The 27,360-nt window shown below is 44.8% G+C and overlaps 1 protein-coding gene across 7 annotated transcripts in view; it reads right to left on the bottom strand.

Moving 5' to 3' along the window:
* WIPI1 (WD repeat domain, phosphoinositide interacting 1) overlaps window positions 1–14,087 on the bottom strand; it is a 47,705-nt gene extending 33,618 nt beyond the window's left edge. For 5 of the 7 annotated variants that reach the window (XM_064270841.1, XM_064270840.1, XM_064270842.1 and 2 more), the window contains exons 1-4: window positions 13,941–14,087; window positions 9,210–9,292; window positions 7,281–7,450; window positions 1,221–1,317 (exon numbers count right to left, since the gene is read on the bottom strand). In XM_064270841.1, the coding sequence (XP_064126911.1) occupies window positions 1,221–1,317; window positions 7,281–7,450; window positions 9,210–9,292; window positions 13,941–14,020 (430 nt within the window). In that variant the 5' untranslated portion in view covers window positions 14,021–14,087. Of the gene's footprint in view, window positions 1–1,220; window positions 1,318–4,643; window positions 4,759–7,280; window positions 7,451–9,209; window positions 9,293–13,940 lie in introns of those variants that run through there. The other 2 variants (XM_064270843.1, XM_064270844.1) reach the window with 2 other exon arrangements.
* Window positions 14,088–27,360: the final 13,273 nt, after the last annotated feature.

The following is a 27,360-nucleotide window of genomic DNA, read 5'->3' as shown; positions in this document are numbered from 1 at the left end:
TTAATCTGACAAACCCAAATTATTCCCATTCTTAAATGCCAGAACTTTATTAACCAGTGGTAAATCCCATGAACTGAGTAAAGTCCAACATCCTAACGTGTCACCCAAGTAGAGATACTGCCTTGTAATGTAATAAAACAAACTCTTTAAGGTTCTGATTATCTTTCTCCGAGTTATGCAGACACACCAAGTCACAACCTGCTTCTAGTTATTACACCTACTCCATGCTAAAGAGCCATACAAAATAACTAGGGGTCAACAAACCCCTTTGAACATCAGATGCGTGAAATCGCCCACACAGCTATCTTAAACGCCTGGATGTATTTGTTGAGAATGGGTCCCAGACGCAGGGGGTTAATCTCAGGCTGGGATTACGACCACACAGCTCTCCTGTGGGATGCACAGCCTAACACAATCTGAATCTGCCATCATTCAAACAAAGCTCCATGGTAAATGCCACCAAGGATTCATTGATATGTTATCTCCAAGCTCTGATCAAAAGGAGGGAATGATTTAGGAAATAATATGGGAGCCATTATTCCCTGTTCTTGAGCATAGAGTGTGATCCAGCTGGAGCTGGGTTCACAAAGATTCACAAACACACATCAACTGGGCCCTGAGGTATAAAGACAATAGATAGGATAATCTTGGAAAATATCTTTTAGGAAATTTTCACATAAAGCCAGTCGAACAGAACACAAAAGACTTTCCACTCTTATCTTTTTCTATTAACATTTAGTGAATAGAAAATTGTTGGGCCAATGAGGACCCTCTTGACTGTCTTTACTGAAACCTGCACCAATGAGATTGTTAAGAAAGACAATTCAAAATGTAAGATCACAGTTTCTAGCCAATCTGTGAAAAGGCTAAGCTTTCAATGGTTTTGCCCGTTTGTAAAGTTAATATATACTGATGACTGTAACCTTCCTTGGACTCTGGCAGACATGGCTGTGGCAGCATGCTTGTCTGTTTTGCCATTCTTGCCTATTTGGTAATATTCTCTGGACTTGGGCAGACATGGCTATGGCAACACGCTTGTCTGTTTTCCACATTTGCCCTTTTGAATATACGCTGAATAAAACTTTTTGCTTTATATAAAAAAAAAAAATTATAAAGCAGGAGTACTGCTTGAAGTTTTCCATTTAGGTGGAATGACAGCCTGTAACAGGAGCCCCGGGACCTGAGATTTGGGGGGCATCTATCCCGTGTTTGGCGCTCACCTGTGGGGTTTGCAGGGATGTCCAGGATGGTCTTCAGCAGCTTCATGTCTTTAATGTTGTGAATGTAAATGGACCCCTCCAGGCACACCAGCAGCCTCTGTAATCACACAGACGCATCAGTCCTCTGGACCAGTTCTGGAAAAGGAGCTGACCAAATCCAAACCCCTCATCTCAGAGACAAGTCCTAAACTGGAGTCTAATTCTGAAGGAGAAAGAATTTTCATGACGGAATTTATGTAAGACATGTTTGTGATGATGTATTTACGCGCGTGCGCACACGCACACACACAGTTTTCCTTACCTGAACAGAAAATAAGAGATTTTAAGAAATTGTATTTAGAAACTGAGATTTATTTTGTATTTTCCCATTTGCTGAGAACTAGGATTCTGAACACCCCTGACCAGTTTCCCTTTGCCATTTATGACAAATTCGGGTAGCCTCTCTGGCTCCTGTTCCCATTTGACAGGCTCCCTTTGCGATGTTCATAACAAAGGTCTCCCTCTTACACAGACCACAGATGGAGCTTCTTTGCTCTCTCTAAAGAATCACCGGACCTCATGCTTTATCAATCTCCAAATAACTACCAGTTTTAACTTCTTTCCACTCCAACTCCTTCAGACCCACTTTTGTGCCCTTCCCTCAAGCCCTGGAATTCCTGAAGCCCTTCAGCCCCACATGAACATCTCTGTGTGTCCCCCTGCAGGCCCCTGTAGCTCAGCTCCTCTCTGCGGTGCCCCCCCTTCCCAGTGGGGTAGACCCTTCTCGTCCACTTCAAATGGAAACTTGTCAGACTTGTCAGGCTTACAGCTTCTTTCCAAAGGCCACAGTAGTCCCTGGGTGGTCCAAACGGTTTGTGCTCAGCTGCCAACCAAAAGGTGGTGCCATGGAAGAGAGGCCTAGCTATCCACTTCCATAAACCAAACCAAACCAATCCCGTTGCTGTAGAGTCAATTCAAATTCATAGCGGCCCTACAGGGCAGAGAACTGCCCCATAGGGTTTCCAAGGAGCGACTGGTGGATTCGAACTGCTGACCTTTTGGTTAGCAGCTAAGCTCTTAACCACTACACCACCAGGGCTCCAAGAAAATCCTAAGGAGCAGTTTTACTCTAAGACATGAGGCTGCCATGAATTGGAACTGACTCGATGGCAACGGGTTTTGTTTCTTTTTCCCCCAATGGCTTTGCTGTCTGCTCAGTAGAAACAGGGCCCAGGGGCTCCTGTGCCAGGTGTTTACAGGAATATGACGTTGTGCCCAGTGACATGACAATGTCAGGTCCTGATGAGGAGCTGCTGGGGAAGAACCGTAGGCCTGGCAGCGCCTTTCACACTGATCAGCCATCCACTCCTCCAGTCCCAAGCCCCTGCTCCTGCTCCCCTCTCGCCTGGTGGTTCTCAGACTTTGATGAGCAGCAGGAGCGAGCCCTGGACTTCCTGGCGATTCTGATTTGGGAGGGCTCTAAGGAAGTACCCCGGGTGATTCGCACCCTCACCAAAGTGTGAAAACCATTGCTTCCGGGCCAGACCCTTTCATTCCAAGGAATGGCAGGTGGAAGCGTCTCTAAAAATACTACAAAAAAGGCTGCAGGGTCTCCAAGTGGACAATGCCTGCCCTACTGCTTTCCCATCACAGCTCAGAAAAATGGAGACCAGCAACTTTAAACAGATAGAAGAATAAAATTGAAAACCTTTCTCAATGTGAATGAAGGTTCTGTGGCCGTAGGTCTCAGACTGGGTGCTGTGAGGCAAAATAATTCTAACAGGGTCTCAAAATTGATGACAAGAAATATTAGTGTTTCTGCATGAAATATTTATTCTCTGATTTACCTGGTCATTTTCCCTTTTGCTACCACTTACTATTGTTGTTGTGGTCATCTGCTGTTGAGTCAGCGCTGACTCATGGCGACCTTACCTACAAGGAAATAAAACGGTGCCCAGTCCTGCATCATTTCCATGATTGTTGCTATGTTTGAGGCCATTGTTGAGGCTGTTGTGTCAGTCCATCTCACTGAGGGTTTTCTTTGTTCGATGACCTGCTGCTTTAGCAGCAAACATGATATTCTTCTCTAGCGACTGGCCCTTCCTGATGACGTGTCCAAGTATAGTTTGGACTACATTATGCTATGCTTGCTTAAGGAAACCCCGGTGGTGTAGTGGTGAAGTGCTATGGCTGCTAATCAAAAGGTCAGCTGTTCTAATCCACCAGGTGCTCCTTGGAAACTCTATGGGGCAGTTCTACTCTGTTTTATAAGGTCACTGTGAGTTGGAATCGACTTGTCAGCAGCAGGTTTGTTTTCTTTTGCTTACATTCTTAGGTTTCTGATACCCTCTTGTGTCCCACCGCCACACCCAAGTCCCCATTACAGGGGTCCACCACATATGCCTATTGTAGGAACAGCTTCTGCATCCAGCTTGCTTGACCTGCTCTGTATCTTTTCCCCCCAGCTCTAACAGCACCATCTGCTCTGTGGTCCACTCTGCTGAACCTCAGGTGGTGAATCACTCTGCTGGCCACAGACAAGGATAAAATGGGGGAAAAACAGAAAACACTGGGAGGGGAAGAGGAGACACTCGGTCTCAAGTTCATGTGAGTGCATGCTTCTGGGATGAGTGTTGTTGCCAGCTGCTGTCGAGTCAGCTCTGACTCATGGCGACCTCACGAACAACAGAATGAAATGTTGCCTGGTCCTGCGCCATCTTCACAGTCGTGGGTATGCTTGAATCCGTTGTTGCAGCCACTGTGTATTTTGAGTACCTTCCAACTCAGGGGGCTCATCTTCCAGCATGAAATCAGACAATATTCTGTTATGATTTGTAGGGTTTTAATTGGCTAATCTTCAGGAGTAGATCCAGGTCTGTTTTAGCCTGGAAGCTCTGCTAAAATCCATCCACCATGGGTGACCCTGCTAATATTTGAAATACTGGTGGCATAGCTTCCATCATCACAGCAACATGCAAGCCACCACAGTATGACAAACTGACAGATGGGTGGTCCCTGGTAATTGCTTTCTTCACCAGTCAGCGTCCATTCTCGGCAGACCTGTGGGCTTACCTTCACCTCAGCTCATTCCCCGTTGCTCTCGCTCACCTTGACTTTTCTAGGTTTTACAAGTAATAGCTCCTTTAACAATCTAAAAACATATTTACAGCTTCTGCCCTTGAGCACCATAGATTTAGCTACAGAGGCTCAACCTCCATCTGGACAAGAGCCCCTCAGAGCAGCCAGTTAAAGAACATATCACAATACATCTGATTGACTGCCTTTATGCCATAAGGCACATTTCCTCATTTAAATACTGAAAAACCGCAATTTCTAAACAGTCTTCCTTTCTGTATATTTAGAGGAAATTATGGATTTCGTTTTCTCATAATTCCGCACACAAATTCTCAATCTTTTCCTGGCCTTAAAAAAGGAACGGGCTACCTGAAGATGAGAGGAACAGCGGGCGGACCACCAGGGAATGGGACGTGTGGCCTCAGGCACCGCAGTGGACCCCACTGGCAAGGAGGAGCTGCTGCAGTTTCTGTCTCCTTACTTCCTAGGACCAAAGGTTGTTAAGTCCCAAACAAGGAAGTTTTCCGAAAAGCAAACCCAAAACATGTTTCCAATCATCTGCTTCCTCAGAAATGCCAAAGGAACTGAGAACTGTTAGACTGGGCTCTGATCAGCTCTGTCATTAATTGCTGGGTTTTTCTAGGTGCATTAATACCCGTTAGCAGATGGGGGATGAGAATCTTAACATTACTGAGTGTTACTAAGAAGAGGAAGTCCCTGAGTGGTGCAATAGTTGATGCGCTTGCCTACTAACCAAAAGGTTGGAGGTTTGAGTCCACCCAGAGGTGCCTCAGAAGAAAGGTCTGGCAATCTACTTCCAAAAAATCGCCATTGAAAACCCTATGGAGCATAGTCTATTCAGACATACATGGGGTTGCCATGAATTGAATCAACTCACTGGCAACCAGTTTTACTAATGGAAGGGCCAGCACCAAGTGGCTAAACAGATGCAGACACCTGCTAATGAAAACACCAGAGCTCAAACGAGGGGGAAATTATACAAATAGACACCATAGACACTATTGGAGTGTTCTGATCTTTGCTTACTGTATAGAACATTTGCTCCAACAATCTTGAAAAAGATAATCAGGCAGGGGGGAAAAAAAAAAAAAGACATTTCACCTTCATATATCACTTACTAGTATAACCCAGAAAACAAAATCCAGTGCCGTCGAGTCGATTCCAAATAGACAATGATATAAAATTCTGCAATGAAATTTAATGTGCTATCAACAGATTTCAGCATAAAGCACTTGAGCAAGACTTCGCTTAAAAGCCTACAAGAAGCAAACTCTCGAACTGTCTTTCCCTCCCTTACCAAGAACCTGGTTTCTTTTCTTCTTTACTCCTTGCGCAAAAATCCCCACGCCCCATTTCCCAGCTATTTTCTCCCACATGGCTTTATACAGACTAAAGTGGATTCTCAATCAAAATAGCTGATCCAGGTATATACTCGCAGTGGGCTATTACTCAGCCATAAAGAGAGATGAAGTCCCAATGCAGGCCACGACATGGATGAACCTTGAAAACATGACGCCGAACGAAATCAGTCCGTCGTGAAAGGACAAATGCAGTATGATCTCACTTATGTGAAATAAGCAAGTATACAGAAACCGAAGATTTTCGTGGTTACCAGGGGTAGGGATGGGGGAGGGGGAGGTTTTGCTTATGGAGCGCTGAGTTTATGTTAATGGTGGTGGAATATTCCAAAAAGGAGAGTGAGGATGGCTGCACAACATGAAGAATGTAATCCTGTCGCTGAATTAGACATGCAGAAATTCTTGAATAGGTAAACGTTTTGTTGTATATATTTTCACCACACACACACCAATAGTCGATCAACTCAAAAAAACAATCTCTTCCTTCTCATGAAAGCACTTTGTTCTTTTTAAAAAATATTAAAAAAATCAATTAGCACTTAATAGTTTGGATACAAAGAAAGAAGAGAAAATCACCCTTCATAAATGCAACAGCTTCCCCTTCCTGCGAAGATGTAATAGACGGATACGCGTGGTCACATGAAGAATCTATTTGCTAACTGATTTAAGTCAGGAAACATAGGTAATGAGTATGTTTCAGGCACTTCTCTTGCGTCACGTCCACGGTAGTGAACAAAGCTGACACAGCCCCTGCCTTCACAGGATTTAGGATCCTTCAAGGGAGACTCTGCTAACATCCCAAATACTTACTTAAGAAGAGTTTACATTTTTAAAGAGAATACACTGCGTATTTGAGATAAGAATACTCCTTCTTTCAACAAAGAAAACACTAGGAGAAAGAATCTACAAAGGTTAGCTGGAAAGAAGAAAAATGGAAGCCTGAGGCTGGGGACCTGGCCGGCTAGGAAAGCCCGAGCGGATGGCACGAGAGGGGCTATTTTAAGGACTGGCTTCAGAAGTAACACAGGCGGATCCCACGGTTTCCTCAGGAGTCTATTCTCAGAGGCAGTGCCGCCACCCTGAATGAAGGCTGCCATCTAGGGCCCAAACCAGAAGCTTCCCTCTGGTATAACGCCACCTGTGCAGTGGCTGGCAGGATGGTTTCAGAGCCAGATTCAGACCCACAGGGAGGGGCCTCACCTAGCCAGTGGCCACTGCTGGAGAAAGAACACGAGGCAGAAGGACCAGAGAAGACCCGCCGCAAAAAAACGAAGAGCATGGACTAAAACCGCCTTACCATAAACCAGCTGCCACTGAGTCACTTCCAACCCATGGCGACCTTATGGGTTTCAGAGTAGAACTGTGCTTCACAGGGTTTTCAATGGCTGTGACCGTTTGGAAGTAGACTGCCAGGCCTTTCTTCTGAGGCACCTCTGGGTAGATTCAAACCTCCTAACGTTGGGGTACTAGCTGAATGCTTGACCGTCTGTGCCACCCAGAGACTCCTAACATAATATTAGGTCTCAGGATTAAAATCCTTTTTAGAACATGACATCTGTTTTAAAGACACTTCATCTTTTTCTTTGGCTCGAATTAGCAGAAGCCCCGAGAGTGTGGCCCCACTTACTTGCCGGTTCAGCCTTATGGAGAGGATGTTGCTGGAGTAGCTGTAGTTACAGATCTCTGTGCCTTTTTTGAAGTGATACACGTTCATCTGCCGCGGCTTCGTGTGACTGACCACCACCACCAGGCTGCTGGAGAAGAGGCGCTCGACGATGTAGACATCTGGGATTTCATCTGGGAGGGGAAGAGGCAGCGGGGTTACAGGCTCGCTCTCTGGGAAGAAGCTTCCCGTCTCCACAGCGTGAGCACAGCTGACGCCGGCTTATGAACTTTCTCTAGCACTGCTGGCTGCGTGAGCTCCATTAGTTCTGTTTCAATGATTATTTTTTTCCACAGTGGAACTGTAACTGTTTCCTGAGGTAGCAGTTCTAAAGCCCTCTCCAAATACCTACAGTGAAGAAAATCCTTGTGTGGCTAGTGATTTAGACACAGTCAGGATTTCCAGAGCTACCCTTGATGCCCACTGTATTTCAGGGCCCCCTGAATGGCCCCTTCTGAGCTCTATGGCTCCACTGCTTTGTAGAACACATTTGGAAGGTTTAAACCCACTGCTGTTGAGTCAATTCTGACTCAAAGTGACCCTATAGGACAGAGTAGAACCGCCCCATAGGGTTTCCAAGGAATGCCTGGTGGATTTGAACTACCGACCTTTTGGTTAGCAACCAAGTTCTTAACTACTACGCCACCAAGGCTCTTTGGAAGGTTTGGACCATCTAAATATACACTTCCCCTGTGAGAGAATCTGAAAGGAGTGGCCACTCTGCTGGGAGCCTCGGTTTTCAGAATTCTTCTTGTCCCCATTGTTAAGAAGGGAACTGCCATGGGCCCGGGTAGTTACATAGTAAATTCTGTTCTCCCCTGGTCACGCTGTGCTCTCTGCTCCTCTCTGGATTCCCTTCCCCTGTTGAAAACAATCTGGACATCAGTACCATGACCAGAAAAGCATTTCTGTACTCAGGAAGGATGTAAGGTAGTAAGCCTCTTGAGCAACGACAGGTTGCAGACTCTTTCTGAGAACATGCTTTTCCTATGTGTGTTCACACAGGGAACAACACAGGTCAGAACAGAGCAAAAAACTCATGAAAATAAAACTAAGACCCTACCAATAAACTGTTGTTGTTAGGTGCTGTCACGGAGATTTTCGACTCATAGCGACCCAGGGTGGCAGAGTGGAAACTGCCTTATAGGGTTTTCTTGGCCGTAACCTTTAAGGAGGCAGATCACCAGGTCTTTTTCCTGTGGAACCACTGGGTGGGTTTGAACTACCAACCTTTGGATTAGCAGCTGAGCGCTTAACTGTTACACCACCAGGGCTCCTTACAAATAAGTTTGGAGCCCATAATGTTATTTCCCAAACCACTTTCTTTCTAGGAAATCCAAAGGTTGTGCATTCTTCACCATCATGCTGGCAGAAGCTCTTACTTACCCAGAGAAAATGAGAGAGTCACGTTTCTAAGTGAAATTACTTTTAATACTAACTGAAGCATTTCACATCTTTGATATGGACTATGGAAATAGAATAGCATTATTGTATTAAAATAAAGAAAATACTTCCATAACTGAATGACTGTTACCAATATCCTACAGACTCAATACAATGGCAAAAAGAAGTCACGAGTGATCTTTTGGGTTGATGATTTGTAAAAATTGATGGCTGTGCATATATTTATATGGAAAAATTGCTAAGAATATGATTTCAAACAAAGAATTTCAGGATATAAAAGAAAATGTTACCTAAATGATTGCCAAATTTTAACAAGTGCTTCACTATGGCTTTTTTAAGCAAGTGGTGGCAATAATTTATATTTAAATTGGAAAACCACTGACTCCTTAAGTGTGATGGGCCAGGGAGGAAAAAGCAGAACGCTCAGCAGCACCATAGTGTAAAAGCTAGAGGGGGGATATGGGATTCCCCAGAACCCCACACACTTACTGCTTCCATGGACTTGGTCCAGTTGCTCCACAGAACTCAAGGAAAACAGCTTATAACCAGCTTTGGTTCCAATTGCTAGGGATCTGTGGAAGATAATGACAGCAAGTGAATGATAACATTACTATATTCCAACCACGAATCTGCTGGAAAATAAACACCCCTTTCCTTCTGCTCCCTCATGCTCCTGCCCCCTCATTTTTCCAGTTGCTGTTGAGTCCATTCCAACTCATGGCGACTCCATGTGTGCAGAGTAGAACTGTGCTCCATATGGTTTTCGTGGCTGTGATGTTTGGGAAGCAGCTCGCCAGGCTTCTCTTCAGAGGCACTGCCAGGTGCTTTTGAACTATCAACCTTTCAGTTAGTAGCTGAGAGCAAACCATTGCATCACCCAGGGACCTGGAGTAGGGATGTTGTTGCTGTTGTTAGTTGCTGTTGAATTGATTCTGACTCGTGGTGACCCTATGTGTGCAGAGTAGAAGAGCTCTGTAGGGTTTTCAAGGCTGTAATCATTTGGAAGCAGATTGCCAGCCTGTCTTCTGAGGTGTCTCTGGGTGGGTTTGAACCACCAACCTTTCAGCTGTAGTGGTGCACTTAACCATTTGCACCATCCAGCTGCCTACAGTAAGCATGTTGATTGTTGTTGTTGTGTGCCATCAAGTTGACTGGCTCAGAGCGACCCTATAGGATAGGGTAGAACTGGACTACAGGGTTTCCTGGGCTATAAATCTTTATGGAAGCAGATTGCCACATCTTTCTCCCATGGAGTGGCTGGTGGGTTTGAATCATCAACTTTTCTGTTAGCAGCTGAGTGCTTAACCACTGCACCACCAGGGCTCCTTATAGTAGGCATCCCATTGCCATCACCATCAAGTCAATTCCAACTCATAGTGACCCTACAGGACACAGCAGAACTGGACCATAGGGTTTCCAAGGCTGCAAATCTTTATGGATGCAGACTGCATATCTTTCTCTCATGGAGTGACTGGTGGGTTCAAATCACCGACCTTTCGGTTAGCGGCCAAGTGCTTAACCACTACACCACCAGGGCTCCTCTAACAGGTGAAATTTAGTCCATGTTTCCTTTCATCAGTTTAAAAGCCATAAAAACACCCTGGGTACTTTATACTAGTCGCTCTCATGGCTGGATACACATTAAATCACCCAGGGTGCTTAATAAAATACCGATGACTGTCTATCCTGTCCCGCAGGCCCGAGATTTTCACTTAATTGGATTTTTTTTGAAGTTCTTCAAGTACTAACATAGAGCTAGGGTTAAGACCTCCGCTGTATAGTCTGTTCACAAAACTATCATCACAACCAAACAACAAAGCAAAAAATTAAACATTTATCTGGGACAACGTGGCTAAAAAAAAAAAAATCTGGTTTTCTTAATTTTTCACTTTCCAACCAATAGATACAGAGTGGGAACCCAGATCTCCTTGGCCTTGTGATGGAATCAACTGGTTCAGAGGCTGGGCTAGGCCAGAGGCTTCTGGGGATCCTACCCCAGCTCCCTCTTACTTTGCTCTCAGCACCTAAGCAATGAATCAAACCTTAATTGGAGTGTACTCAAAATGAGCAGTCTGGCCCTGAGTCCTTTCATCCTGAGAAAGTGGGAGGTCAGAGCGGAAATGGACCTTAAAATGTAAACCAGTCCACCTTTCACATTTAAAATGAAAACATGAAACGTTGAGATTTGTGCTTCCCTGGGAAACATATCCTAAAATAAGAAACTTACTAGTCCAAGCCTGGCTGGCCAGGGCTCTTGTTTCACTAACCTAAAAAACAGAAGGTCACATGCTTATCCTTGGCTTTTTTTTTTTTCCCACTCACACATTTGTTGTTCTCTGGGACACAGTCATAGGTGACTCTAGTCAACTTGTAATCAGCAAGGTGGCTGGTTCGGTCCCTTGGCCCTACACCTGCTACACAGCTAAACTGGTGTGTTAGATATTGGCGTAACAGCCCACTGCAGTTACAACTGGGGGTTGACATCCAGCACCAACAACGACAAATGGCAACTGGAAGAGTCAGCCAGCAGCATCTTAAAACTTCAAACCAGGCAGTGTTTTTAAATTTTCTTCACATAAACATTTTTGTATAAACCAAGATGCTTTTTGTTGCAAACTGGGATTTGGAAAGTTAGCAAGTCAAGGAAAAACAACACTGTAACTACAGTCATATAACATTAACCAAAAGAGCAATTTAATTTTCAAACATAAGCCCTGCTCCTGGAACAGGAGAAATTTACATATGAGAATATGGCACTGTGGTCACTATTATTGTTCTAACCAACCGATCAATCACGATCAATCACAACAAAAGATTACGACTCTAAATCAAGGAGTTCAGACATAGACCTTATTTTACCCATAAGGCTTTCTGTAGGAAAAAAAAAAAATTCTTGTCACCTCTCACGGGAATAGGGTTTGGGACAAATACATATTACTAACCAAACGAAAAAATGTCCCTAAAATTGTTTAGCCCAGTGCAAGTATGAAGTATGAATGTAGGAGCTTGATAAAGGTTAGTTGCCTTCATCCACCTCCACAAATACTGGATCCCAAGCTCAGCTGACGAGTATAGAAAAAAAAAGAAAAAAAAAAAAACTGATATGCCTGAAGGTGTTCGCTAAGGGGTGTGACTTGTTTTAAAATCCAATGTCATACCCTCCAAGGCTCAAAGCAACTGCCTGTGACAAGAACTTTTATTTATAGTCAAGGCAGAGCTGCCCAGCAGAGCCTTCATCCAAGAGAACAGACCTAAGGAAATTAACTTTCAAAGCACTCTACAGTTTGGAAAATAACATTCTTATCCAATTGCTATAGACAGCTGGGACTTACTCTGTGTTATTTGATAACTAGAACTAAAATTAGCCTTTAACAAAAAATCAGATAAACACTGCTGCAAGGAAGAATTTAGAACATTTACTACTAATAAGCAAACTAACTCCCCTCTTTAACGTGTGTTGATTTGGGAAGGAAAACAGCCCCCATGCATTTCAACAGTCATACCCTCTTGCAAAATGTTTCTTACAAAACATCAGAATTGTATCTAGACATCATTTTTTAAAGTGCAGGTCTCAACCCAGGAATGGATTGTAAAAACAACTCAGTGGTGCACAAGCAGCTTTTAAAAAAGAAAATACCAAAATGTGTCACATAATAAAGGTAAATGCTACTTTGTGGATCTTTTTTTCAGTGATACATGTAACTGGAGCCCTGGTGGCATAATGGTGCAGTGGTTAAAGTGCTCAGCTGCTAGCCAAAAGGTCACTAGCTGCTCTGCAGGGGAAAGATGTGACAGTCTGCTCCTGTAAAGATCTACAGCCTTGGAAGCCCTGTGGGGCAGTTCTACTCTGTCCTATAGGGTCACCATGAGTCAGAATCTACCGGAAGGCAACGGGTTTGGTTGTTTTATTTCTTTATACGTAAATGGGGGTTGGGTGCTGTTGCAATCCGTATTTCTTATTGTGGGTTGTGGTCAAGAAAAGCTTGAAAGCCACTCATCTTCCCAAGCTGTGGAGCAGCTCGATTGTACGATTACACATACAGTTTTTTCAAACAAAGGCATATTGTTCAGCACAGGCTGTTTTTAAACAGGAACACAAAGCGAATGGAAGGCAAGGTTGCTTATGGTACGTGATAGCCTTAATTACACCAGCGAATGTTCAATATTAGCACAGCTCAGTCACACGCGGCCAAGACACAAGCTGGAAACAGATTCCAAACAGGGAACACAACAGAAACTGGTACAGCAGGAAGTGGGAGACTGGGAAGCTGTCATCCCAGCCTGATGCTCAGGGCACACATTCCAAGGAGGTTATTTCATACACTCCGAGGGCTCGTTTCTAGCAATTTTGTGAAAAGAGGGAAGGGAACAGGCCTTAGCTTCTAAGACAGGGAATCCTTGGGATGCCTGAAACACATTTCAGCAACACCCGGCTCTCTGGTCAAAGTCCAAATGTGAACATCAAAGCAAGACATTAAAAATCCACTGAAAAGCAACAGGCTGGTGCTCGTCCCTCCCAGAGAAGATGGTTTGGGCCAGGGAATGGCTCTTTTGACTCCTAGGAAGAGGCCTGGCCTGGCTGGGTGGGCTATGTGGGAACAGCGAGAGAAATAGAAAAGTTCTTTACATCCAGGGTGCGGGCAGGCAGGATGACCTGGACTGGAGCTGGGACAGGGGCTGGCCTGGCCAAGGGGATAGGCTGCCTTTGTCCCAGGCCCTGCCCAAATGCCACGTTAAGATGCTCAAGGACAAATGGGAAAGTTTCTCCTTTACTCCCACCTCCCTGGGCCCCTACTACAACATCTTGGATCAACTTGCCGCTTCCCCCTCCCCTCCCGTCCCCTTTGTTGTGGGCACGGCTCCTCCTCTCCAGACCCCCACCTGGGTCACCCGCTTTTCCACCGCCCCCCCACACCCCTTAGCCTCTCTGCACCCCACTCTCTCTGCTGACTCCCTTCCTTCGCCGCCCCTCCTGGCTCTCCGCCCGCGGTGGAGGGGTGCTGGGTGAGCCCCCCACTGCAAGGGAAGGAAGGAGAAAGAGGGGGAGGGGGTAACAAGACCCGAACCCGTCCGTGCAGTCACTGGCCGTCCCGCAGAGGAACTTCTGGGGCGGAGAACCGCGCCTCTCTCGTTACAAGTTGCCCACAGGCTGCCGCCCCCCACCCCGTCGGTCGCGACATCCCCCACCCCCGACCCCAGCAGGGCTGGCGCTCGGCTTACGTGCAGTCCTGGTTGAAAGAAAAGCAGCTAAGCGTCGGCTCGAGCCCGCCCGGAGGGGCGTCCGCGGCCTCGGCAGCCATCGGGTCTCGACCCGGCGAAGCCGCAGCTCCGGGCCGCCGACAGCCACCTCAGCAGCCGGTCGCCCGGGCTCGGAGGGCCGGGCTCCCCGCCCCCTCTCATTCCCCCCTCCCCGCCTCTAGCCCCGCCCCGCCTTCCCTGCTTCGCCCCGCCCCTCCTGCCAGTCCCGCGGAGAGGAGCAGCTGACGGGGCGGGTCCCCCGCTGCAGGCCGCTATTGGTTACAAGTGCATACCGTGGCGGGCGCGTTCAGCTCTCTTGGCCAATCCTTGGCGAGTGTGGGCGGAACCACCCCCGCTGGCGACTCGACCGCCGGCCTGCCATAAGGCTCGCCATTGGGCAAAGGTGCGTGACGCAGCGGCTGCAGGCCACGTGGTGGTGTTTTCATGGCCAGTGTGGCCCAGGGGAGGGGGAGAAAGAACAAGGGTGGCTGAGGTCAGACCTGCTGGCTGCGGTCCAGCTTCTGCATCAGGGCCGCAACAGAGGGAACAGGCGGACGCGCTCCTTCCCACCCCACCCAAACCCCTGTCAGGTGTGACTCTGCATATTAAGCTTCGCAGAGTTCAGTAGGGAGCTTCAGACGCCAAAGTCCCACCCTTTTGTAGAGTCTCCAAGCTGCTTTGAGAAAAGTTTCTAAAACGGGGATGCTATGGCCAGACAGATAAGAAGTTATCCATTGCCGGCTGCTGAGAACTACTACCTGCTAAGCGATGTATTAACTGTGCATATTATCTCGTTGAATTCTTAAAAGAAAAAAGAAACTGAGCAAAGCATTATTCCCAATTTACAGAAGAGGCAACTGAAGCACAGAACGTTAAATAATTTGCCTAAATTTTAACACACACAGTAAACGGTAGCACGCGTATTTGTTTGATTTCAAGACCCTGAACCCAATGACTCTGCTAAACAGCGTTTGGCAAAACCTATCTGACCTGTAGCTGAAAAAAAATGAGACAAAACGCGTCTAGGAAGGTGTATTTTATGAAAAGGGATGCAGTCTTGAATACTCGGGACAATTCAAAACTCACATTTGAGATGAATCATGACAGGGATTTCTGTTCCTAAATCAAATGCATATTGCCAAGTAGAATTCACCATCATAAACCAGAGTTTATGAATCAGTAATTCTGCCAGCTTTGAATTTATACGGTGCTTCGAGGAATCTTTAATTCATGTCATTTCAAATCTCGTAGATGATATTTTCACTGTTGTTATACCACAGCACTTCACATTGGTGTCATTCAAATTTACCTCATTTGTGACCAAGCTACATGTATTTTGGAACCTTGAATCTAGAATGGAATGAGCAAAGAGTACTATTTCACTTAAGCTTTTTGAGTTGGACTTCCGGTTTTGGGTTTCTGAGATGCAAATCTAGCAGTTTCTTCTCTCAATTCTATTTTTCTTTTCTCTCAACTGATGTAAAAAATACTTCAGCTCATAGATCCACAGATACCGATTACCCTTTAGTTGCTCCTGAGGTGTTATAAGCCATTGGACATGAAAAGAACTGTTATTTGGATGTTTTAACTGCGTCCTTTTGCCACCTCTCAGATTAAAGGTGCTCCCCCCGTTGGGTCCCCCCCAGCTCAGCCAAATGCTGCAGTCCTTTTTGTTCCATTTAGAAAACCACTATTCTGGAATGTTTGGTGCTGGATGATTGAGCCAATTGCATAAGGCAACATACATAAAGTACATAGTAAGGCTTTTAAAGTAGAAACTGTTATTATCGGGAGCACGGACTTTATGTTGATAGTTGGTAGCTGATGTTAGCTTTCCAGCAGGAGTGTTTCATGATAAGAACAGTGTTCTAGGCAGATAGACTAAGCCAGTGTGTGCAAAACAGATTAAAAAAAAAAAAATGAAACCCATTGCCATCAAGACAGCAACTCTACAGGACAGGGTAGAACGCCCCGCAGGGTTTCCAAGGCTGAGATCTTTACAGAAGCGGTCTGCCACACTTTTCTCTTACATAGCAGCTGGTGGGTTCAAACCACCAACCTTTTGGTTAGCTGCCAAATACTTAACCACTGGCCCACCAGGCCTCTTTACAGATTACCAAAAACCTGTTGCCACTGAGTCAATTCCGATTCACAGTGAACCGATAGGACAGAGTAGAACTGCCCCATAGGGTTTCCAAGAAGTGGCTGGTGGGTGGGTTCAAACTGCCAATCTTTTTGTTAGCAGCCATGCTCTTAGCCATTGTGCTACCAGGGCTTTAGGGGACTGATGTGAAATTCTACAAGTGAAGGGAAGTGAAAACCTAGGCTAATGTGATGGCAGTGGGACCAGAAAGCTTAGGGCAAGCCCCAGAAATGTTTTGAGGCAGTGCTGGCCAACGGAAAAGAACTGTGCACTGCAAATGCGGGTACCGTATGTAATTTTAACTTCTCTAGAAGCTACATGAAAAAAGCTAAAAAGAAACAGGCAAATTAATTTTAATAATATGTTTTATTTAACTCTGTGTATCAAAAAGTATTGTCATTTAAACAGGCAATCAATATTTAAAAATCCACATAAAATTATTAATGAGCTAAACCCATTTTCATCAAGTCGGTATCGACTCATAGCGACCCTGTAGAGCAGAGTACAACTGCCCCATGGGGTTTCCAACGAGTGGCTGGTGGATGCCAACGGCAGACCTTTTAGTTAGCAGCCGAGTGCTTAACTGCTGTGCTACCAGGGCTCCTAAAAAAAATCAATAGAGAATATATAAAATCGATACAAAAATTATTAATGAGCTAGTTTACTTATTTTTTATTTTAGTACTAATTGTTCTAACTCCGGTGTGTATTTTTCCCTTACACCATACCTCAGTTCGCACTGGCTGCATTCGAAGTGTGCACTTGGTTGGTGGCTCCCATGTTGCCCCGAGTGGAGTCTTGAGGAAATGAACAGTGAATTGTGGTGGTAGGGTAGATGGCGGGGGCAGGGAAGAAGAGGGAAGAGTCAAAGCTGATTCCTTGGTTAGGAAATGGGAAGTCCATTATGCTGCTTTCAGAAACCATAAACCAGCAGGGATTTAGGAAGCTGCACAATGAAACCTTTGAGAGCCTAAACTGGATGGGACCGCCTTGTTTTTCCGGGTCTTGCCAGTTTTTTGCCTCTGAGGGAGTACAGTCTTACCGCTTTTCTATCAGTCCTAGTGGAAAATACTTGCGTTTTCCTCCTCTGACAGGTTTCCGCCTTACACAGGTTCTGGCTTTTGCAGGTTTTACTGTTTTTAGTTTCACACATGTTGAGGTAGCGGAACTGAATATTCGCTGGAATGAAGGTTCAGGCCCCCCTACCCCCTGGTATGTTTTCTGTTACCGCCTCTGCCTGAGTTGGTTGTATTTTTTTTCTAAGACAATACAGAAATCTTTGTTTTTACGTAAGAATTAAAAATGTTGACAACTAATTCTTATTTTTTAAAAAACATCATGTGGGCCAAACTAAATGTATGTAGTGGCTGCATGTGGTTTGTGGAGGGCCAGTTTGTGACCTATGTTAGGTAGAGGCTTACACAGTCCCTTTGAGAGGTTCCACCCTCAAAACAAAACAAAACAGAAACCCAGGAAGTCCATTCATATAAAAAAAACCAAGGCAGATTTTTAAATAAGAGGTACTGAATTCATCTGCTGTCAGGCTGCTTTATTTATTTATTTTTCTAGTTCTGAATTCTATGGGAGGGGCAACTCCTGACCTGAATGTTGGGCTTATGGCATCCTAAGGCTTCCACATTCTTGGAAAAGGAAACTTCTCTGCTAAATAAGAGTGACAAAGGATGTTGGAGAAAACAAAACAAAAACAAAATCGCAACTCTTTACTGCAATGTACACAAGATCTTGGCTTTGTCTCCTTACAACTGAAATTCCTAAATATCCATCTTTTCCCAGAAAAATGTCCATTACTCCTAAAGGAAAGAGTAAATCAGCAAAACCTGGGAGGCTAAAGCTGGACTCAGGAAATTAAACATCCTTGGTAATGAGAAATTGCAGGCCATGATTCAGCCAATGGGAAGACTTCCTATTTGTGTAACAAGCAGGCTGTAATTTTAAAATGCTGATTAGGACATGCACAGGGCATTAACAGGGGAAGTTGGAAATGAGACATCCTGTCTGACGCAACCCTCTTGTCACCAGATATGGTTGCCCATAACACCCAACTGTCTATAATTAGAGTAACTACTGGGTGAACAGGCACCACTCTTGTCTTCTTTTTTTTTTTAAAAAAAAAAAAAAACTCTTCTGTTTAAAAAAAAAAACAACCAAAGGAAACAAAACAAAACAAACTAAACCTGTTGCTGTCAAGTCGATTCCTACTCATAGCAACCCTATAGGACAGTGCAGAACTGCCCCATAGGTTTTCCAAGGAGCACTGGTGAATTTGAACTGCTGACCTTTTGGTTAGCAGCCGAACTCTTCACCACTGTGCCACCAGGGCTCTTTATAAAACCAAATCACATGAAATAATCTCCTTTTTCTTTTCTGAGATGTCTCAGCCCTCAGAATTTGGACTGACGAAGAGTTGAACCCTAATGGACAAGCGCAGGGTAATACTTTGAGAAGGGGTGAAGGAGGAAGGGCTCAAGGACAACAGAGACCAGATAAGATTGAGGGTGAGGGGTGTTGTGTCAAATGTGAAGGAAGCTGAAGGAGTCGGCCTGACAGTTCCAGAGTAAACGGGGAGGGTTGGGCTTCGGGGTGAGTTCTGGGCAAGGTGATGCTTCCCAGTTGGCAAACAGGAAATCCCAACCAGAGCAGGCTGAGCAACGGGCACACTGGGCTTTTTTGTTTCGTTTCTAATCATAGGCTCAGTCTGCTGCGAATGAACAACTCCTATTAATTATCCTTCCTCCCAAAATGGAACCATGATTTCTGGTTTTATTGATTTAAAAAAGACAGGGTAGGGGACCAACAACCATTCTAATATTCCTTGACTTTTATTTTCCTCACAAGAGTAGCAAACAGTGGTGTTTCACTGAAGAGAATAACTAGTGTCTTTGTCTTTATTCTCTCCCCTCATCCATCTGCCTTATTTTTGCTTCCAGATTAATCTTTGGAAAATGCCGGGGCAAATCATAGGTTCTTGATAAATACTTGCTGATAAGCTGATAGTCATTCAGGAAGACAGTAGCTTCCTACCTGTATAGTTGCCAACATACCTGGCGCTAAGGTAGGCAACGAACATAGAAGGTTTTGAACTATGGAGTCTGTGTTTCCTAGAACATCTTAAGTCCAGCTGGGAATAAAGAGGAGGATTTGACAGGTCGGCCAATCACGCGGACTTAAGTTTTCAAGTTTAACTCTAGGTGGTGTACGGGAATGGGAAATAAAGTTTTACTGAAAGCTGAGCTTGGAGCATCACAGATTTTCTTGTTTAATGCTCGCAACATCTGTCTGGGCCAGGAGTTTTTATCCCCATCACACAGGTGGGTAAACCAAGGTTGAGAGTTCAGTAAGTTGCAAAAATCCCAGACCACTTTGTGATGGAGGTATATTTTGTGCTCAGCTCTGCCCAGTTCCCAGGTTGCCACACCATGCTGCCTCTGAGACTGCTGTGGCTAGAGACTAGATATAGAACTGGCATCTTCACCTGTACTGCATCCTATAAAGGGACAGAGAGGCAAGGGGTAGAGAGAAAGAGGTAGGACTGGCCAAGAGGGCCACCAGCCAAGTGCAAGGGGAGAGCGCAGAGTCCTTCAGTTTTACAAAGGGAACCAAGCTTTGCTCATTTGCCAAGTGTATTACTAAACCAGTTGCCCTAGTGGTGCAATGACTAAGCGCTCAACTGAAAGAAAGCTGTCTTCCTGAATGAATATATAACTGAATGAATAACTGAAAGGTTGGCTTGAGGGGAGAAAAGATTTGGTGATCTCCCCCATTAAGATTACAGCCTCAGGTGGGGACCATGGTTTCGGGGAACGTCTAACTCAATTGGCATAAGATAGTTTATAAGGAAAGTGTTCTACATTCTACTTTGGTGAGTGGCGTCTGGGGTCTTAAAAGCTTGTGAGCAGCCGTAGAAGATACTTCACTGGTCTCACCCCGTCCGGAGCAAGGGAGAATGAAGAAAACCAAAGACACAATGGAAAGATTAGCCCAAAGGGCTAATGGACCACAAATACCACGGCCTCCACCAGGCTAAGTCCAACACAACTAGATGGTGCCCGGCTACCACTGACTCCTCTGACAGGGATCACAATAGAGTGTCACAGACAGAACCCAACCCAGTGCCGTCGAGTCAATTCCGACTCATAGCGACCCTATAGGACAGAGTAGAACTGCCCCATAGAGTTTCCAAGGAGCGCCTGGCGGATCCGAACTGCTGACCCTTGGGTTAGCAGCCGTAGCACTTAACCACTACGCCACCAGGGTTTCCGTCACAGACATAGCTGGAGAAAAATGTAAAACAAAATTCTAACTCACAAAAAAAGACCTGACTTAATGGCCTGACAGAGGCTAGAGAAACCCCTAGAGTATGGCCCCCAAACCCTTTTAAATCAGTAATGAAGTCACTCCTGAGGTTCACCCTTCGGCCATAGATTAGAAAGGCCAATAAAACAAAACGAGACTAAATGCATACACCAGCCCAGGGGTGAGGGCTAGAAAGCAGGAGGGGACAGGAAAGCTGGTAATAGGGAATCCAAGGTTGAAAAGGGATGTTGACATGTCGTTGAGTTGGTAACCAATGTCACAAAACAATACGTGTACTAACTGTTTAATGAGAAGCTAGTGTGTTCCGTAAATCTTCTTCTAAAGTACAAAAAAAAAAAAAAATTAAAGCCTAGGAAACCCTATGGGGCAGTTCTACTCTGTCCTATAGGGTCACTGTGAGCCGGAATCAACTAGACAGTATACAACAACTAGTAAACCAGTAGCTTTGAGTATTGCTGTGGTAGTAGAGCAGGAGTCCTGCATGTGTGAGGCAGTCCCAGGGACTTCCAGTAATTACCGGGAAAGGCTTTGAACGGGGCCGAGTGCCCTAAAGAAAGTAAAAGCAAGAACCAGTGAATTTGGGGGGTTACTAGAAATGTTAAAAAGCATCCTGTGCTTCCCAGCAAAGAGTTAACCTGATTTTGTGGGAGGGAATGGGCTGGTTGATAAGTAATGCTGTATGACTCTGGGTTTCCTCCTAGTCCAGAAAGATGGTGTGGAAAGAAGTAACCTTCCTTGGAATTCGTCACCTCTGGCATGAACAAGGAGCCCCGGTGGCGCAGTGGTTAAGAGCTCAGCTGCTAACCAAAAGGTTTGCAGTTCAAATCCACCAGCTGCTCCTTGGAAACCATGTGCGGCAGCTTTACTCTGCCCTCTGGGGTTGCTATCATTTGGAATCAACTCCAAGGCAACGGGTTTGGTCTGGGGAGGAAAGTAACTTCAAAGGCCTGGGAGTGCTAAGAATCCCGCGATTCTTGGTCAATACTGCCATCTAGTGACCCACAGCAAAACACCCACTAGTAGAGGCTGACCTTGAAGGAAAAGCTGGCTTGAGGGGTAAGAAATGAATACAACCAGTTGCTGCAGAACCAACACCAAGTCTTGGCGACTTATGTGTGACAGAGTAGAACTGTGCTCCGTAGGGTTTGCAGCGGCTGATTTTTCGCAAGTAGATTACCAAGGCTTTCTTCCAAGGTGCCTCTGGGTGAACTCAAACCTCCCAATTGTATTAACCTTTTGTATAAAGTCCTAGAGGAAGAGTCCCCAAGGCTTCCCTACATGTTCTTTCAAATCCTTTCAATTGTTTAAAAATGCAAAACATAGAGGCCACCCTCACTGCTTCCCCTGTGGGAGAAGTGTGGAAGGGACTCACACATTCATTCATTCATTTAACAAATATCTGTCAAGTGTTTATTATGTGCCAGCCACAATTTTAGGCCCTGGGGATGCATCAAAAACCCCTCCCGCATGAGTAGGGAGGCCAGAAACAAAAACAAATAACATATATAGTATGCTATAGAGTGCTGAATGCTGAGAAGAAAAATAGTGTAAGGGCACTTGAGAGTCTCTGGGTGGTGCAGACAGTTAACGCGCGTGCCGCTAACTGAAAGTTTGGAGATTCGAATTCGTCCAGAAGCAGAGCGGAAGAAAGGCCAGGCGATCTACATCTGAAAAATCAGCCACTGAACACCCTGTGGAACACAGTTCTACTCCGACACACCTGGGGTTACCTTGCTTCAGATGGACTTGATGGCAGTGGGCAACTGGTCCTCCTAGAAAGTTCTGTGATTCTGAAGTGAGACATTGCACCCCATCTATAATGCCTTGGTGTACCAACTGGAAAACAGTGTATGCTGAACAAGAGGTGTGAGGACTATACAGTCAATGAGAAAGAAAACTTAGGAAATGCATGTATTATTTTTCTAAGTTGCCTCTTGTCTGCCTGGTCCTTCATTCTGCTAATATTTTTGGCTGAACATTGTACTAGGGGCTCTTTTAGCTTGATTAGGGCTTAATACCCCTTCTTCCTGCCCTGGGCCTCCTTGGACTTTTTTGGGGGTGGACGGATGTCTGGACTAGATTGGTTCTGGGCAAAACAAGGCACGTTTCCTCAGCACGCCTGAGTTGTGGTGAGAACGTAGGCAGTGGTGACCCACAGAAACAGACGTACATCTTAGAGAAAGCTCCTTCGACAGCAGAATAGAGGATGGAGGGGAGGGGTGGGTGAGTAGATGCTGAGACCAGGTGGGATGCTGTCGCATCAGTCCAGGGTGGAGAGAATGAGACTTGAACTCAGGTGGTGGCTAGGGGATAGAGGTAGAATACAGGTTTCTGCAGGCCTCACTGGCTTGTTTGTACAAATTGGGTTTGCGTTATCAGGAGTTACCCAAATTTCACTGGCTCTTGCTTCTAACTTCTTTAGGGCACTCAGCCTCTTCAAAGCCTTTCCCAGTAGTTACTGGCAGTCCCTGGGAATGCCTCATACATGCAGGACACCTGCCCTTTTGTATATGCCCACATGGATGTCCCTGCTGATGAAGCCCCTTGAGGGTGACGCCTCACTACTGCCATGGCTGTTGGTGTCCACTATGAAAACTGTGACGTTTTATGCCACGTCTGCAAATCTCAAACCCTCAGGACATCCAAGTAGTGCGGGCTCCCCCAGAGCTCTTACTGAGCCAGAGCCACAAGATATTCTCAAGGTTCCTCTCTCATGCTGGGTCAGACTCTGACACCAGGCAATACAGCCTCGTATCATAGAGAAGCTTGTTCAGCTTCAATGCGTAATCCTGGATTGTTATAAAGCTCAGATGTGATGCATGGCACCAAGGCAAGGGATCAGTATCTGAGACAGACGCCAGACTGCCTCTCTGGCCTGTGTTTCCGTTATTATCTTTTATTCTATTGCTTAACCCCCTTGACGCCCTACCAGTTCTTCAGATCTGCCAGGACATGATTGCATCTCACCTTAGGTTCAGCCTGGGGATCTTCACTGCACAGGTATCTTGTGAGGGGGGAATATGGAGTTGATCACTGAGATATATAAAGTGAGAGAGAAACAGCTTTGGGGAACCTGAACCATGGGTTCCTGTTACGGATTGAAGTGTGTCCCCCAAAAGATATGTTGATCTTTGGGGCAGATAAATGATTTCTAACCGCTGGTACCAGTGACTGTGACCTGGTTTGGAAACAGAGTCTTTGGAGATATTATCAGTGAGGTTAACATGAGGTCATAATGCAGAAGGGTGGGTCCTAATCCAATATGAATGGTGTCCTTATAGAGGAGACACAGCGAGATACACAGAGTGAAGATGTCTGCATGAAGACGAAGCAGAGATTGGAATACCAAGGATTGTTGGCTGTCTCCAGAAGCTAGGGGAGAAGCACGGAGCAGATTCTCCCTCCAAGCCCTCAGAAGGAACCAACATGGCTGACACCCTGGTTTTGAACTCCTAGACTCCAGAACTATGAGACAATAACAGTCTGTTCTTATAAGCCATCCTGTTTGCGGTACTTTCTTATGGCAGCCCGAGGAAAAGAACACAGTCCCTTTGACTGTGAAGATCTTATGGGACATCAAAGAGGGAATGTCTAGGAGGCAGTGATATTGTCTGGAGCTTGGGGGAAATATCTGAGTTGGAGAAGAAGCTCCGGGAGTCATCAGTGAAGAGATCTTAGCTGAAGTCATGAGGGGAGATACGATCTAATGGGAGATTGTTCACTGGTGGAGAGCTGGAATGAAATGTCCTGGCTTGACGTTTTGAGCATTCCTTTAATTTTAGCAGCACTATAAGAGTTTTTTTTCTTATCAGAAAGGATGCTGGCTTGAGTGCAGAGCTGCTACAGCAGCTCTCTGTCACACATTGCTGAGGAGTGAGAACCTCTGTTACAAATGGAAATGTGAACTGGCAAGTGCTGATTGGCTAAAACTGAATGCACCCGTTTATTTTCATGCCTGTTATGTACATGCTCTCCTATTTTCCTCATTGATTGCAAATACGCACAAGGAATGAAGAGCTAGTGTGATTTCTAAAAAAACATGACTAAATTTTCTCTGATGCATATCACAAGTGGGTGTGAATTGGGTTTTTCCTTATTTCTTTGTGTCAGAGATGTTCTTTGTTAGGCTTCTAATTTTTTATGAGAGCTCAGTTCCAGGGACTAGTTAGGAAAAAAAAAAAAAAATTAGGAGCCCTACAAAAATACATCCAGCAGACAACACACATCATAAAGATTTTAAGTGGCTCTTTCCTGAGTCCACAGTTCTTCTCTGTGTTTCCCTCCAGGGGATACATCCCCATACATGGGGGTCTGAGTCTCACTACAGATGACCCTCATCCGACCTTGCTCTCTAGAATGCTCTGCCTGCCTCTGACTTTCATTCCAGGGAACATCAGTGTGGACTTCTGGACTTCCAAGGACATTCCTAATGGGCTCTCTCTCCAGAGCTCTTGAAAGAACCCTGCTGAGCAACTCCCAGGGAATGGTGGAAGAGTTCTTCTTTTCAAAAAGGGATTTATCCCACGTCAAGGACAGGTATCACTCATTTCCCTTGGTTTTATGTGTCAGCTGTTGGTGTGGTAGCCTGTTATTTTCCTTTCTTCTAGTCTCCCAATCCATGAACATAGTATAGTATAGTATAGTATCTTGGGTCCTTCTGAAAAGGCATATAATTTCCAATAACTGCATAGCCCAGTTCCTTTCACTCCCAGGAATTCTTATCACATTAGCCTGTGTATTTCCTTCAAAGCAGTTATCACAATCTGAAATTACTTGTTTATTTCTTTATGTATTTACTGTCTGTGTCCTCCATCTAGAATGTTAACTCCACGCATCTTCTCTCAGCACCTGAAGAACTGTCTGTCCACACAGCAGTTGCTCATGAAATATTTGCTGACTGACTGACTTGCAGAACCAATAATTTAAATCATATGAAAATTAGGTTTTGTCAACTGATAATGAATGTCTTTTTTCTTTTTTTTTTTGACTCTCAGAAAAATGGCATTGCCCAAATTTAACTACTGTTATTACCAAATGAAGAATCACTGGGTAATACAAACGGTTAATGCCCTTGGCTGCTAACTGAAAAGTTGGAATTTCATATACACCCAGAGGAGCCTTGGAAGAAAGGCCAGGCAATCTACTTCTGAAAAATCAGCCATTGAAAACCCTATGGAGTGCAGTTCTACTCTGTCACACCTGGGGTCACCATGAGTTGGAGTCACTTGATGGTAACTGAGTTTTTTTTTTTTTTTAAATAACCAAATGTCAATTAACTATATTAGTGGCTCTCAAATTTTTGGACCTCTTTTACACTTTTAAAAATTATTGAGGACTCCAGAGAGCTTTTGCTCATGTGGGTTATATCTGACATTATTTATTGCAATAGAAATGAAAACGGAGAATAATTTAGAAAACATTAATTATTTTAAAATAATAGTAAATGGATTACATGGTAACATTGACAAAATATTTTTTCTTGTTTCCAGGGCCCCAACCCCCCACACCCCATAGAGTAAGGGAAGGCATTGTTTTACATTACGGCAAATTTCTTTAATGTCTGTTATAATAGAAGACACCTGAATTCTCGTATCTGCTTCTGCACTCAATCTGTGGGGATATCACCTGTCTCACTCAGGACAGAATGAGAGTGAAAAAAGCAAATACATCTGAGTATTACTTTGAAAATGGTTTCCACCGCACAGAATCCCCGAGAGTCTTGGTAGCCCCAGGGGTCCTTGGAGAACACATTGAGAACAAAGGCTCCATATTAATGGAGAGGGAGACTTCTCTTTGCCTTTGAACTGCATAGTCTTTAAACTTTGTTATTTTTCTCTTCAATATTCTTTGCTTAGCCAGTATAGATATACACTTATGTTCCTTAAGACTGTATCATCGTCAAAGGCAGCCAAGATGCGTAGTAAATGACAAAAAAGCGAACCAAAGTTTGCACACTTGTTGCACTCACACACACACATCAACACAAAACCAAAAAACAACAGTAAAACGTGTGCCTTTGTTCAGCATGCTCCGTGTTTTCCCAATAGCACTTCCAACACTTATTTCAACACTCCCAGGTAGGAATTGTCATCTTCATTTCACAGACAAAGAAATGGTGGCTCAGGAAACTTAAATAATTTATCCAAAGATGCAAAGTTTGTAAGTGGTGACTGCCATACACAAATCTCTTTTACACCAAAAACATGTGTCTTTGACCATCAAATGCTTGATTTCCATAGGGGGAAAGAAACCCAGAAACAATTAAGAATTCACTGTAGAAATTATACCTGAGTATTTTGCATAAATGAATCAAGGAATCAAAAATCTAAATCTTTTTTTTTCTTTCAGTGTTGTGTAACTAAAAACAAGTCAATTTTTTTTCTGATTTGAAAAGTAGTATATCCATAACAGAAGACTGAAGAACAACTAAACGCCTATCATTAGGGGACAGGTTACATTAATTATGGTAGAGCTATCAAAAAAACAAACCTAAACCTACTGCCAACGAGTCGATTCCAACTCATAGCGACCCTATAGGACAGAGTAGAACTGCCCCATAGAGTATCCGAGGCTGTGAACCTTTACGAAAGCAGACTGACACATCTTTCTCCTGAGAAGTAGCTGGTGGGTTCGAACCGCCAAATTTGCAGACGAGCTCTTTAACCACTGCACCACTGCGTCTCCTTTGGTACAGCTGTAGATGTCATAAAAATAGCTACAGCAAATGGGCTAAAAAGGCTCACGGAGATGGTGCAGGACCGTGCAACATCTGTTTCTGTTATAGATAAGGTTGCTATGAGTCAGAGCCCACTCCACGGCGACTAAAATAACGACAATAAATGACATGCAATACGGTCATCAAAAAGGGACGTGGGCAGCTCAGTGGTAGCGTTCTCAGCTTCCAAGCAGGAGACCTGGGTTTGAT

Source organism: Loxodonta africana, chromosome 18, assembly GCF_030014295.1.
Source record: "Loxodonta africana isolate mLoxAfr1 chromosome 18, mLoxAfr1.hap2, whole genome shotgun sequence".
In the NCBI taxonomy this organism is placed as follows: Eukaryota; Metazoa; Chordata; class Mammalia; order Proboscidea; family Elephantidae; genus Loxodonta; species Loxodonta africana.
Note: the sequence above shows the minus strand (reverse complement) of the source record. Positions and strands in the feature narration are given on the sequence as shown.